The 15,730-nt window shown below is 41.3% G+C and overlaps 1 protein-coding gene across 1 annotated transcript in view; it reads left to right on the top strand.

The window, feature by feature from the left end:
- Positions 1-15,730, top strand: part of LOC117381480 (protein-tyrosine kinase 2-beta-like) — a 47,552-nt gene that overhangs the window by 26,000 nt on the left and 5,822 nt on the right. Inside the window, exons 17-24 of the mRNA XM_033978462.2 lie at positions 882-982; positions 2,255-2,370; positions 6,484-6,584; positions 6,992-7,081; positions 11,783-11,987; positions 12,778-12,871; positions 13,406-13,453; positions 13,847-13,900. Coding sequence (XP_033834353.1) covers positions 882-982; positions 2,255-2,370; positions 6,484-6,584; positions 6,992-7,081; positions 11,783-11,987; positions 12,778-12,871; positions 13,406-13,453; positions 13,847-13,900 — 809 coding nt within the window. The remainder of the gene's footprint in view (positions 1-881; positions 983-2,254; positions 2,371-6,483; positions 6,585-6,991; positions 7,082-11,782; positions 11,988-12,777; positions 12,872-13,405; positions 13,454-13,846; positions 13,901-15,730) is intronic.

The raw sequence follows: 15,730 nt of genomic DNA, 5'->3' as shown, positions 1-15,730 counted from the left end.
GAGGGGCTGGTCCAAGATATATGTATTACATTAGAAATTTGGCCTGTAACATGTAGCAAAGCATGAATATGTAAGGCAAATTGTACAAATTGTTTTCCAAATGTATTAATTAAATCTGTAAATTAGGTGTCAGCCTCTGAGCCGTAGCTGCCTGATCCTGTGTTGACTGCTTGCTAGTGTTGTTGGCTTTGTAGCAAAGTGACAACTGATATTGTACTCTTTGAAAACCGCAACAGTTTCTTGGCATTTTAGGCATACAGTCTTTGACTTTAGTGAAAAAAATATTTTGTTATCCACTCTATATTAAACCTTTAGAGCTCACTATCCACTTTTCTTTGATAAGCTCATTTTTGCAGAAGGGCTGATAAGAGAATAAGAGAGTAATAATACACACGAACAAGGTTGATGTAGCTGAAGTACACTATCTTTTGGGAAAACATTGGCATTACAGGGAAAAGGTAAATTGTAGTATAATTTGGTCACGTTCGGCGGGCTGGATTAATAACCCCAAAAGCATTAGCCCATGTCTGTTATAGATATAAAGGCTCTGTACAGTTTTGTTCCAGGCATTTGCACAAAACTGATCCTGCCCCAGTACAGATACAGTATATATAATAAAAGCAGTAGTAGTCGTTAGCATTACTGTGGCAAAACTCCGCTCTGGTCTCTGAAAGCTGTGAAAAGTGCTTATAAACTCATTGCAGTGAATCATTAGGTTGCTCAGAATGCATAAGGTCAGTGAGGAAGAACTTTGGACCACTGCAAACCGTTTAAAAAGTTTTTGATGTTTTTATGGAAAACTCAGGTACAACACCTTTAAACGTGCAACTTTAAATGTTTGCTAGCATTTTTGTCTTAATTGCCCTTGTGTTTTTGTTCAGATTTGATGAGGGATCTGGAGCACCCTCACATCGTGCGTCTGATCGGGCTCATCGAGGTGGACCCTGTCTGGATCGTCATGGAGCTCTTGGAGCACGGAGAGGTCTGTTTAAATCTACTGTTTGAATTCAAAATATAGAGGAAGTTTATTTGAAAACTGCCCCTCAACCATCTGTAGCACAACAACAAGAACAATAACAACATACATGTTTCTTTGCTTTTTACTGTCTCATTTTTGTGTATTTTGTATATTATTTTTAGCTCAAATTATCTTACAGTAAATGGAAACTGAAACTATTTTCTCAGTTGTTGCTGTGTGTGTGTGTGTGTGTGTGTGTGTGTGTGTGTGTGTGTGTGTGTGTGTGTGTGTGTGTGTGTGTGTATGCGTGTCTGTGGTAAGCTCTGACCTGTCTCCAGCTCTGACCTGTCTCCAGCTCTGACCTGTCTCCAGCTCTGTCCTGTCTCCAACTCTGACCTGTCTCCAGCTTTGACCTGTCTCCAGGTCTGTCCTCTCTCCAGCTCTGACCTGTCTCCAGCTCTGACTTGTCTCCAGCTCTGTCCTGTCTCCAGCTCTGTCCTGTCTCCAGCTCTGTCCTGTCTCCAGGTCTGTCCTCTTTCCAACTCTGACCTGTCTCCAGCTCTGACCTGTCTCCAGCTCTGACCTGTCTCCAGCTCTGTCCTGTCTCCAGCTCTGACCTGTCTCCAGGTCTGTCCTCTCTCCAACTCTGACCTGTCTTCAGCTCTGTCCTGTCTCCAGCTCTGTCCTGTCTCCAGCTCTGTCCTGTCTCCAGCTCTGTCCTGTCTCCAGATCTGTCCTGTCTCCAGCTCTGTCCTCTCTCCAACTCTGTCCTGTCTCCAGCTCTGTCCTGTCTCCAGCTCTGTCCTCTCTCCAACTCTGTCCTGTCTCCAGCTCTGTCCTGTCTCCAGCTCTGTCCTGTCTCCAGATCTGTCCTGTCTCCAGCTCCTTCCTGTCTCCAGCTCTGTCCTCTCTCCAACTCTGTCCTGTCTCCAACTCTGTCCTGTCTCCAGCTCTGTCCTGTCTCCAGCTCTGTCCTGTTTCTTGGTCAGTCCTGTCTCCAGCTCTGTCCTGTCTCTTGCTCTGTCCTGTCTCCAGCTCTGTCCTGTCTCCAGCTCTGTCCTGTCTCCAGCTCTGTCCTCCCTCCAACTCTGTCCTGTCTCCAGCTCTGTCCTCCCTCCAACTCTGTCCTGTCTCCAGCTCTGTCCTCTCTCCAACTCTGTCCTGTCTCCAGCTCTGTCCTGTCTCCAGCTCTGTCCTGTCTCTTGCTCAGTCCTGTCTTTAGCTCAGTTTAAAGTCGACCTGTTGTAGACATACGTGTTTCTGAATGTGTGTATTTTTGTGTCTTTTGATTTTTAGCTGGGTCAGTTTCTGGTGGAGCAGCAGCGTGTTCTGTCCAGTGCCACACTCACTCTGTACTGTCTGCAGATCTGCAAAGCTCTGGCGTATTTAGAGGGACTCAACATGGTGCACAGGTAAATCACACAACTATCACAGTATAACACACTCAACTGCTTATTAGAGTTTATTTTAAAGGCCCTGTACCTGATTTTTACTGTCTCACAAATGCACAAAACAGAACTAGTTTCATTTAAAACAGTTTTCACTTGTCCAACGTTCTTCCTCACTGACCTTATGGATTCAGAGCATCCTAATGATTCACCACAATGAGTTTATAAGAGCTTTTCACAGACCAGAGCAGAGTTTCATTCATTTCATTCATCCATTACAGCAAAGCTAATCAAGATGCTAACAATAGATTTCCTGATTACTGGACAATAAAACACTTCACAAATTCGAGGTAGACAGAACACAGCAGACTTATTTTTGATCTTGGGCTGTTTATACTCCTATTTGCTTTATTTTCACTGAAACTTTCATTTGTGGAACTTCAGAGTTTAAAATCAGCCACAGCAACAATACAACATGTGTTTTACAATCCTAATACAGAGCTCTGGGTCAGACCGTTCTCCCTAACAGCCTACATACTCAGGACTTAAGCCAGGCGCATCTGACAGCTTGCCTTTCCATAGACCCAGGGATAAAAAACAACAATCATGAATATGCAAATAATATATTGAGCAGGTTCACACCTTCAAACATCTTTGACTTCTCTTCGACACCCCCGGCTGCACCGGTCTGTTTTTCCACAAATAAGTCCAACATGGAGACATTTTTGACTGCCTTATCTCTTTAAAAGAGTTCCTGCAAAGCACACAGCTGCCTCTCATTAGTCAGATCAATGTGTGACTTCATTAAAACAGTATTCAAACAAATATATAAAGTCAATGTTTTGATAAATGCACCTAAGAAGCTTTATAACTTGATATATCCTTCAACCCAAACAGCACATAAAGATGTGCAACACATGATCCCAGAATACAAGAAAAATCATCTTCTTTAAAGCTACAGTGTGTAACTTTCTGGAGATGGCACATCACCTGCATGATTCCATGGAAATGGACAGTTAAAACCATACTTCTGAACATTCTCCATGGAGATAACTTTTATGGCATACTGTGGAATATTATAGCAAAAAAAAGGAATAACATTTTCATAGAAACAAGCAGGCCTCCAGGCCAAATAAGTGTCAGGTCTTTACAATTTAGTCAAGACAACTATATATATATATATATATATATATATATATATATATATATATATATATATATCTCACAAGTGGAAGAAAGATGGACTGGAGGTGTCACATCAAGTTTTAAAAAAATAGGTGGCGAAATTATCAAAAAAATCACTGAAGGGGAAAAAACTAAGTATTTTTCAAGTCATTGTGACAAACCAAGAGTTAGTTTTAAAACAATTGGGTCTATTTTAAATCCCACTAAATCCTCCACTCTGCAGGCTACAGCAGACGTAAAGGCAGGGTGAGCAGACCAAACAATGCAGCACTCGGGGAAGTTTTACGGTGTTTATTTACAGTTTATTAAAAATGAAACAAAACAATGGGTAGATCTAACGAGGAACAGGGGGCTAGGAGCGGGCCAGAGTCCAGAGAAGCTGCCGAGCGTGAGCCGGGATCCGGGAGCGGGGTGAGTAGAGGAGGAGTCAGGACAGGGTGCAGCAGGGTGCGGAGCGGAGACCAGAGATGTAGGGAGCAGAGTGCAGAACCAGACAGGACTATACCAGGACTTGGAGGTTGGATGGGGACGAAGGCGCGAAGCTGGGAGCCCGGGAGCCCGGGAGCCCGGGAGCCCGGGAGCCCGGGAGCCCGGGAGCCCGGGAGCCCGGGAGCCCGGGAGCCCGGGAGGAGCCAGGTTATGTAATGTTGACACGCAGACGATCTGGCACCGAGTGTCTTGAGCCGGTCCATCTTATACACGGCGGCAGGTTAGGGGAGGGAGAAACAAGGCAAAACCAGTTATGGAAAAGTGCGAATTGTGACAACAGCAGCTGTTTGTAACAGTTTCTTAAAGTTCTTTTGTGATAAAGTTGCCACCATTAGGGCCAGTATCACTGTCACATCCTTTATTCCAGCAATAGCACATACGTGCATAGCTGTTTTTGACCAATTTACACCTGTGTCTCTTTAACTTCTCACTACTATAGTGAAGAATTTAAAACCCTCATGCTGTCCCTCTGACAGTGTCCCTTCACAGCTCTTTAAAGAGGTCTGGCAGTCAATCGGTCCTGATGTAACAATGATTGTGAATAGTCGTCTGGTCTCAGGAACGGTTCCTATGTTTTGCAAACCTCTTATTAAAAGGCACGTCTTCATAGTTAGGTTCTCTTGAATTATAGGCCTATATCTAAGCTTCCTTTTATGTCAAAAATCTTAGAGAAAACGTCCTTAGCTCAGCTACAAACATTTCTGGATATAAACAGCATTTTAGACAGCTTGCAGTCAGGATATAAATCTTTTCATAGCACAGAGTCTGCACTTTTAAAGGTTTTTAATGACATGTTTTTAATGAATGATTCTGCCATTTTAGTGTTTTTAGACTTGACTGCTGCTTTACACCAAGCTGCTTATCTGCAATAGATAAGCAGCTTGGTGTAAAGAAATCAACTATGGGAGCAATTATTAGAAAATGGAAGACATACAAGTCCACTGATAATCTCCCTCGATTTGTTGCTCCAAGCAAGATCTCACCTCGTGGGGTCAAAATGATCACAATAACAGTGAGCAAAAATCCCTGAACCACATGGGGGGAAATAGTGAATGACCTGCAGAGAACTGGGACCAAAGTAACAAAGACTTCCAACAGTAACACAGTATGCCGCCAGGGACTCAAATCCTGCAGTGCCAGACGTGTCCCCTGCTTAAGACAGGACATGTCCAGGCCCATCTGAAGTTTGATAGAAGCATTTCGATGATCTAGAAGAGGTTTTGGGAGAATGTCACATGGTCTGATGAATCCAAAATAGAACATTTTGGTAAAAACTCAACTTGTCGTGTTTGGAGGAGAAAGAATGCTGAGTTGCATCCAAAGTACACCAGACCTACTGTGAAGCATGGGGGTGGAAACATCATGCTTTGGGGTTGTTTTTCTGCAAAGGGACCAGAACGACTGATCCGTGTAAAGGAAAGAATAAATGGGGCCATATATCGTAAGATATTGAGTGAAAACCTCCTTCCATCAGTGAGGGCATTGAAGATGAAATGTGGCTGAGTCTTTCAACATGACAATGATCCCAAACACACCGCCCGTGCAATGAAGGAGTGGCTTCGTAAAAAGCATTTCAAAGACCTGGCGTGGCCTAGCCTCCAGATCTCAACCCCACAGAAAATATTTAGAAGGAGCTGAAAGTCCATGTTCCCCAGCGACAGCCCTAAAACATCACTGCTCTAGAGGAGATCTGCAGGAGGAATGGGCCAAACTACCAGCCACAGTGTGAGAAAATCATTTGACCTCTGTCATTGCCAACAAAGGGTATATAACAAAGTATTGAGATGAACTTTTGTTACTGACCAAATACTTTCCACCATAATTTGCAAATAAATCCTTTAAAAATGTGATTTTTTGGGGGGATTTTTTTCTCATTTTGTCTCTCATAGTTGATGTGTACCTATGGTGAAAATTACAGGCCTCTCATCTTTTTAAGTAGGAGATTTTTTTTTTTTTTGCCCCTCTATATTTTAAATCACAATATTCATCTAAAATGGCTAAATAGAAGAAACAAATCCGCTGACTCCAATGGGAGCTGACGTTGCCGTAAACGTCATCACAACAAAGCACCGCATGCTATTGGCGCCCCCTATGGATGGCTGCACGTCACACTAGAGCAGCACATTTTTTTCATTTGTACCAGAATGAGTACGCGACACTGCCGAATCTTATCACCGAGTATCACTGATTAAGAAAATAAAACTGGAGAAGGAAGTTCTTGCGTATGTTACAGTGGGCGTGTCACAGTGGGCGTGTACGTTAAAGTGGGCGTGTTCATCACAGTGTGTGTGTACCGGTGGAGGTTAAACAGGGGCAGATCGTCTAAATGAAAATAAGAGATTAAAGATTACTCATGCATCAATCACTCCAAACAGAATCCAGAGCAGGTCCGCTTTAATATGTCAAAGTCAGTTTTATGTCTGCAGCACCGACCCCTGACCCTCTGCTGTGTGCTTGTTTCAGAGACATCGCTGTGAGGAACATTTTAGTGGCATCTCCTGAATGTGTCAAATTGGGGGACTTTGGTTTGTCCCGATACGTCGACGAGGAAGAGTATTACAAAGGTATTATTATTATATCTGTGACTATATCTGTTGCTGGGTACTACATGATGTCTGTTTCCATGGTGACACAATGCACACATTAGCAAACGCAGCCTGATAAATGTATGGATATAGCTATAGGATATAGGTCCATGGTAATGTTTAGATGTTGGCTAATGCTAGCTAGCTTGTGACTGTAAGAAATCTGCTCATCTGTTGTAGTTTCAGCTAAATCAGTTCTTTCTGGTCAGATGGGGGTCTAGTCCTGGTCTAGTTCTGGTTTTATCCTGGTTTAGTCTTTGTCTAGTCCTGATCAGACTGTGTTTAAACAAAGCTCAGGTTAAAGCCTAACTTGTGCAGAGGTTAAGACAGGGCAGTCCCTCTAGTTAGCACAGTTTGAGTCTAAACGTGTTGTGTCTATGCCTCAGCATCGGTGAGCAGGATGCCCATAAAGTGGATGGCCCCAGAGTCGATTAACTTCAGGAGGTTTACTTCAGCCAGTGACGTGTGGATGTTCGGTGAGCTCAGGCTTTACTCATGTTTAAAGGGCCCACATTACATAGCCCATATGACACTGTTTAAAGGGCCCACATTACATGGCCCATATTACTCATGTTTAAAGGGCCCACATTACACGGCCCATATTACACTGTTTAAAGGGCCCACATTACACAGCCCATATTACACTGTTTAAAGGGCCCACATTACACGGCCCATATGACACTGTTTAAAGGGCCCACATTACATGGCCCATATTACACTGTTTAAAGGGCCCACATTACACGGCCCATATGACACTGTTTAAAGGGCCCACATTACATGGCCCATATTACACTGTTTAAAGGGCCAACATTACATGGCCCATATTACACTGTTTAAAGGGCCCACATTACACAGCCCATATGACACTGTTTAAAGGGCCCACATTACATGGCCCATATTACACTGTTGAAAGGGCCCACATTACACAGCCCATATGACACTGTTTAAAGGGCCCACATTACACAGCCCATATGACACTGTTTAAAGGGCCCACATTACATGGCCCATATTACTCATGTTTAAAGGGCCCACATTACACAGCCCATATTACACTGTTTAAAGGGCCCACATTACATGGCCCGTATATGACACTGTTTAAAGGGCCCACATTACATGGCCCATATTACACTGTTTAAAGGGCCCACATTACATGGCCCATATTACACTGTTTAAAGGGCCCACATTACACAGCCCATATGACAGTTTAAAGGGCCCACATTACATGGCCCATATTACACTGTTTAAAAGGCCCACATTACATGGCCCGTATTACACTGTTTAAAGGGCCCACATGACATGGCCCATATTACACTGTTTAAAGAGCCCACATTACATGGCCCATATGACACTGTTTAAAGGGCCCAGATTACATGGCCCATATTACACTGTTTAAAGGGCCCAGATTACATGGCCCATATTACACTGTTTAAAGGGCCCAGATTACATGGCCTATATTACACTGTTTAAAGGGCCCAGATTACATGGCCCATATTACACTGTTTAAAGGGCCCATATTACATGGCCCATATTACACTGTTTAAAGGGCCCACATGACATGGCCCATATTACACTGTTTAAAGGGCCCAGATTACATGGCCCATATTACACTGTTTAAAGGGCCCAGATTACATGGCCCATATTACACTGTTTAAAGGGCCCATATTGCACTGTTTAAAGGGCCCACATTACATAGCCCATATTACACTGTTTAAAGGGCCCACATTACATGGCCCATATTACACTGTTTAAAGGGCCCACATTACACGGCCCATATTACACTGTTTAAAGGGCCCACATTACACGGCCCATATGATACTGTTTAAAGGGCCCACATTACACGGCCCATATTACACTGTTTAAAGGGCCCACATTACACGGCCCGTATATGACACTGTTTAAAGGGCCCACATTACATGGCCCATATTACACTGTTTAATGGGCCCACATTACACAGCCCATATGACACTGTTTAAAGGGCCCACATTACATGGCCCGTATTACACTGTTTAAAAGGCCCACATTACATGGCTCGTATTACACTGTTTAAAGGGCCCACATGACATGGCCCATATTACACTGTTTAAAGGGCCCACATTACATGGCCCATATGATAGTTTAAAAGGCCCACATTACATGGCCCATATTACACTGTTTAAAGGGCCCACATTACATGGCCCATATTACACTGTTTAAAGGGCCCACATTACATGGCCCATATTACACTGTTTAATGGGCCCACATTACACAGCCCATATGACACTGTTTAAAGGGCCCACATTACATGGCCCGTATTACACTGTTTAAAAGGCCCACATTACATGGCTCGTATTACACTGTTTAAAGGGCCCACATGACATGGCCCATATTACACTGTTTAAAGGGCCCACATTACATGGCCCATATGATAGTTTAAAAGGCCCACATTACATGGCCCATATTACACTGTTTAAAGGGCCCACATTACATGGCCCATATTACACTGTTTAAAGGACCCACATTACACGGCCCATATTACACTGTTTAAAAGGCCCACATTACATGGCCCGTATTACACTGTTTAAAGGGCCCACATGACATGGCCCATATTACACTGTTTAAAGGGCCCACATTACACGGCCCATATTACACTGTTTAAAGGGCCCACATTACACGGCCCATATTACACTGTTTAAAGGGCCCACATTACATGGCCCATATTACACTGTTTAAAGGGCCCACATTACACGGCCCATATTACACTGTTTAAAGGGCCCACATTACACGGCCCATATTACACTGTTTAAAGGGCCCACATTACATGGCCCATATTACACTGTTTAAAGGGCCCACATTACACGGCCCATATTACACTGTTTAAAGGGCCCACATTACACGGCCCATATTACACTGTTTAAAGGGCCCACATTACATGGCCCATATTACACTGTTTAAAGGGCCCACATTACACGGCCCATATTACACTGTTTAAAGGGCCCACATTACACGGCCCATATGACACTGTTTAAAGGGCCCACATTACACGGTCCATATTGCATTATTTAAAGGGCCCACATTACACGGCCCATATTACACTGTTTAAAGGGCCCATATTACACGGCCCATATTACATTATTTAAAGGGCCCACATTACACGGCCCATATTACACTGTTTAAAGGGCCCACATTACACGGCCCATATTACACTGTTTAAAGGGCCCATATTACACGGCCCATATTACACTGTTTAAAGGGCCCACATTACACGGCCCATATTACACTGTTTAAAGGGCCCACATTACACGGCCCATATTACACTGTTTAAAGGGCCCACATTACACGGCCCATATTACACTGTTTTCTGATCTGTTCTGATGTTGTTTCCTCATCACACACAGACCTGGAGTTGTGTTTTGTTTCATACACACATGTTTAACACACTGCGTATTTAGGCTGTGTTCTTCTCTCAAACTGAAAACATTCTGTTCCACCTTGTGATGTCATGTAGTAATACAGGAAGTGCTCCACTCTGTTGTTAAACTCCATACGCCTTCAGAATCATTTGAATGAGTTCAATTACTACTGAACTAAAGGTAAAAGGAGCTGTTAACTTGAAAACTACCACTTCATGACATCACAAGTTGGAACAGAGCATTTTGCCATTATTTCATCTTTATACTGTAGTACTTAATTGAAGTATATTTTGTTTTTGCTAGTTCTTTTTTTAAATTGTAGTTTCAATTGGAAGATTATTGTGATCTTGAAATATTAATATCAAATTATATTTTATTAATTTTTGTAGCTCAAAATAAGTGTTACACTCGCAGAAGCAGGTTTAACCGCCAAAACACTGTGCATTTATCAAGAAATGTGCATTTAGAGTCCTGTCAATGTTCACATCCACATACGTCTGTGAGCAGCTTTTCTCCACCATGAACTATGTTAAAACCAAACAGCCTCACGCCTCACAGACGACAGCTACAGTCCTGCAGAAAGATCAAAGTGACTTCAGACAGACGCCGACGCTGTGCAGAGGGTCAGGAGCAGACGTCTCTGAAGCAATTCATGGGTTTCATAAGAAACACACTATAGTGGTTTATACAAAGCGTAAAAGTATTTATTTTAAAAAAAACAAAAAAACAATATATACAGTCTTATCTTCATTTTAGACGTGAAAAAGTATTTGTAGTTCTCAATGTTTTTTTTCCCTGGAAACCAGGTCCAAATGGCTCTTTGGGAGTTAAAGGTTGCCGACCCTTGATGTAGACAGACTAATAATAAAGTGTTACTCAAACGTGTGAATGAAACAAAACGCAACTTCAGGTCTATTTTTGAGGAAGTGACGATATTAGAACAGCTAAAGCTATAAGAGTCCATTTTGCATAATATAGGACCTTTAAAGCTGCACTATGGATCTGTCCATCACCTGCTCCACTCAGGGAAATGTTGTTAATTCATTTTGCTGCAAGATAAAAAATAAATAAAAAAAATTCTAAATAAAATTAGAATTTGTCTGGGCACAATTAGCATATCACAAACTCTGCAAGTGGAAACAAGAACATCTTCTGTCTTATTGGGCATAAAAACTGCCACCCCTGCAGCTCTGTACAAACATGTCAGACCCCTGTGTGTCGGATGCTCTTCCTGTACAAACATGCTCTGATGTGATTCTTGTATTCCTTTGTCAGTTCAGATTTCAGTCTTTTTGTCATGTGTGAAAATGTTTCCTATTATTAAAACATAGATTACAAATCCAAACCCAATGCTTGTCAGACAAATTGCAATAAGATATTTTTCCCAAATCGTTCAGTCCTATTACTTGGGCTGGAACCTGGAACTTTCTACAGATAGAACTGATCGACATGTTGTTCAGTTACAGGTGTTTTATAGCCAAAAAAACCCGAACAACAACAGCTTGGTTTGGTGGAGTGACTTGCTCATTTCCATGGAGACTGCTTGTTTAATGCCATTCTATATTGAACAATCTGGTGGAAACAATGACATCTCCTTGGAGACAATTGTTTTAGTGTCCGAGAATCAGGAACTGTGAGTTAGCATGCTAGTTATTACCAGTACAGTTACAGCAAAATGTCGCTCTGGTCTTCACTCTCGGACAAGTGCAAAGTGTTTAAAATGAGATACAAAGCAAAAGGTGAAATATTATGACTTAAATGAGACTTGAATGAGCTGTGTCCCTCCAGGAGTGTGTGTGTGGGAGGTCTTCTCTCTGGCACAACAGCCCTTCTTCTGGCTGGAAAATGGACAGGTCATAAATCAACTGGAGACTGGGGTTCGACTCCCGAAGCCCGACATGTGTGCCCCGTTCCTATACTCTCTGCTCACCCACTGCTGGGCCTACGAACCACACAAGAGACCTACCTTTAAACAACTGGTCTGCTCATTCAGGTAAGACCGAGGATACACCTGGTTTAGTCCTGGTTTAGTCCTGGTTTAGTCCTTTTTTAGTCCTGTTTAGCCCTGTTTTAATTCAATTCATTTTATTTTTGTAACGCCCAAAATCACAACAACAGTTGTCTCGAGGGGCGTTCATGTTTTGGTTGATGGGGGAAACCGGAGTACCCGGAGGAAACCCATCCAGACACGGGGAGAAACATGAAAAACTCCACATTACACGGTCCATATGACACTGTTTAAAGGGCCCACATTACACGGCCCATATTACACTGTTTAAAGGGCCCACATTACACGGCCCATATTACACTGTTTAAAAGGCCCACATTACACGGCCCATATTACACTGTTTAAAAGGCCCACATTACACGGCCCATATTACACTGTTTAAAAGGCTCACATTACACGGCCCATATTACACTGTTTAAAGGGCCCACATTACACGGCCCATATTACACTGTTTAAAAGGCCCACATTACACGGCCCATATTACACTGTTTAAAGGGCCCACATTACACGGCCCATATTACACTGTTTAAAAGGCCCACATTACACGGCCCATATTACACTGTTTTCTGATCTGTTCTAATGTTGTTTCCTCATCACACACAGACCTGGAGTTGTGTTTTGTTTCATACACACATGTTTAACACACTGCGTATTTACACACAAAAACAAACAGGAAAATCAAACAACAGTTTTAGTCCTGGCTAGTCCTGCTTTAGTCCCATTTAATCTTGTTTAGTCCTGTTTAGTCCTGTTTAGTCCTGTTATGTTTCCACAGTGACCTGTACAGACTTGAACAGGAGGCTGCAGTGACTCAGGGCAGGACTCAGTTTGTTGCACCGTTTGGCTCAAACTCAGAGCCTCCTCCAAAGGTAAAAGAGCAAACACTGTAAATACAACAGAATGTTTGGACTGGAAAGCTTCACTTTGGATTTTTGATTATGAAGTATTTATGATGAGTTAATTATAATGAGTTGATCATAATAAGTCAATTATAATGAGTTAACTATAATGAGTTAACTATAATGAGTTAATTATAATGAGTTAACTATAATGAGTTAACTATAATGAGTTAACTATAATGAGTTAATTATAATGAGTTAACTATAATGAGTTAACTATAATGAGTTAACTATAATGAGTTAATTATAACGAGTTAACTATAATGAGTTAATTATAATGAGTTAACTATAATGAGTTAATTATAATGAGTTAACTATAATGAGTTAATTATAATGAGTTAACTATAATGAGTTAATTATAATGAGTTAACTATAATGAGTTAATTATAATGAGTTAACTATAATGAGTTAATTATAATGAGTTAACTATAATGAGTTAATTATAATGAGTTAACTATAATGAGTTAATTATATTGAGTTTAACACATTCTCGTCTCTTTTCAGCCGTCCAGGATCCAGGGCAGGACACTTCCTCGGGGCATATACACACAGGTCAAATAAACTTAAAATATATTAAAGCAGCACTACGTGACTTTTATGGTGGAGGGTCAGCCACTTTATTGTCACCATGGAGATGTTATTGGTTGTGTGGAATGTTCTACAGCGTGGCATTAAACACATAGGTCTTGCTATTTTCAATTACATGTTTAAAATACCTTGAAAGTCTCGCTTTCTTTTAAAACAGCTCAACAAATCCAACCAGTAATGTGGATGGAGGCTTGTAGGGAGATATGTGCGCCTAATGCCACACTGTGGAACATTTTAGACAAAGCAACAACATTCCCATGGAGACAAGCATAGAGACCCTCCACCAGAAAAGTTACATAGTGCTTCTTTAAACCCACGGTGGTGTTTCTGAACTATAACTTTAATGTTTTCATTCAGGCATCGACGTCGTCACAGGCCAACAGCCTGCCCCGAGGACTGCACCTACTACAGGTACTGCAAATACTACTACTACAGGTACTGTGAATACTACTACTGCAAATACTACTGCAAATACTACTACTACAGGTACTGTGAATACTACTACTACAGGTACTGTGAATACTACTACTACAGGTACTGCGAATACTACTACTGCAAATACTACTACTACAGGTACTGTGAATACTACTACTGCTACTACTACTGCAAATACTACTACTACAGGTACTGCGAATACTACTACTACAGGTACTGCGAATACTACTACTGCAAATACTACTGCAAATACTACTACTACAGGTACTGTGAATACTACTACTGCAAATACTACTGCAAATACTACTACTACAGGTACTGCAAATACTACTACTGAAAATACTACTGCAAATACTACTACTACAGGTACTGCAAATACTACTACTGCAAATACTACTACTACAGGTACTGCAAATACTACTACTGCTACTACTACTGCAAATACTACTACTACAGGTACTGTGAATACTACTACTGCAAATACTACTGCAAATACTACTGCTACAGGTACTGCAAATACTACTACTGAAAATACTACTGCAAATACTACTACTACAGGTACTGCAAATACTACTACTGCAGATACTACTACTACAGGTACTGCAAATACTACTACTGCTACTACTACTGCAAATACTTCTACTACAGGTACTGTGAATACTACTACTGCTATTACTACTGCAAATACTACTACTACAGGTACTGTGAATACTACTACTGCAAATACTGCTACTACAGGTACTGTGAATACTACTACTGCAAATACTACTGCAAATACTACTACTACAGGTACTGCAAATACTACTACTGCTACTACTACTGCAAATACTACTACTACAGGTACTGTGAATACTACTACTGCTACTACTACTGCAAATACTACTACTACAGGTACTGTGAATACTACCACTGCAAATACTACTACTACAGGTACTGTGAATACTACTACTGCTATTACTACTGCAAATACTACTACTACAGGTACTGTGAATACTACTACTGCAAATACTACTACTACAGGTACTGTGAATACTACTACTGCAAATACTGCTACTACAGGTACTGTGAATACTACTACTGCAAATACTACTGCAAATACTACTACTACAGGTACTGCAAATACTACTACTGCTACTACTACTGCAAATACTACTACTACAGGTACTGTGAATACTACTACTGCTACTACTACTGCAAATACTATTACTACAGGTACTGTGAATACTACCACTGCAAATACTACTACTACAGGTACTGTGAATACTACTACTGCAAATACTACTACTACAGGTACTGTGAATACTACTACTGCAAATACTACTACTACAGGTACTGTGAATACTACTACTGCAAATACTACTACTACAGGTACTGTGAATACTACTACTGCAAATACTACTACTACAGGTACTGTGAATACTACTACTGCAAATACTGCTACTACAGGTACTGTGAATACTACTACTGCAAATACTGCTACTACAGGTACTGTGAATACTACTACTGCAAATACTACTGCAAATACTACTACTACAGGTACTGCAAATACTACTACTGAAAATACTACTGCAAATACTACTACTACAGGTACTGCAAATACTACTACTGCAAATACTACTACTACAGGTACTGCAAATACTACTACTGCTACTACTACTGCAAATACTACTACTACAGGTACTGTGAATACTACTACTGCAAATACTGCTACTACAGGTACTGTGAATACTACTACTGCTATTATTATCAAACACTCATTTAAAGCTACAGTATGTAACATTTTATTAGTGGCAAACTTGGAACATT

The sequence above is a fragment of the Periophthalmus magnuspinnatus genome, chromosome 2, assembly GCF_009829125.3.
Source record: "Periophthalmus magnuspinnatus isolate fPerMag1 chromosome 2, fPerMag1.2.pri, whole genome shotgun sequence".
Taxonomy (NCBI): Eukaryota; Metazoa; Chordata; class Actinopteri; order Gobiiformes; family Gobiidae; genus Periophthalmus; species Periophthalmus magnuspinnatus.
The sequence above is the reverse complement of the archived record's forward strand: the minus strand, read 5'-3'. Positions and strand labels throughout refer to the sequence as shown.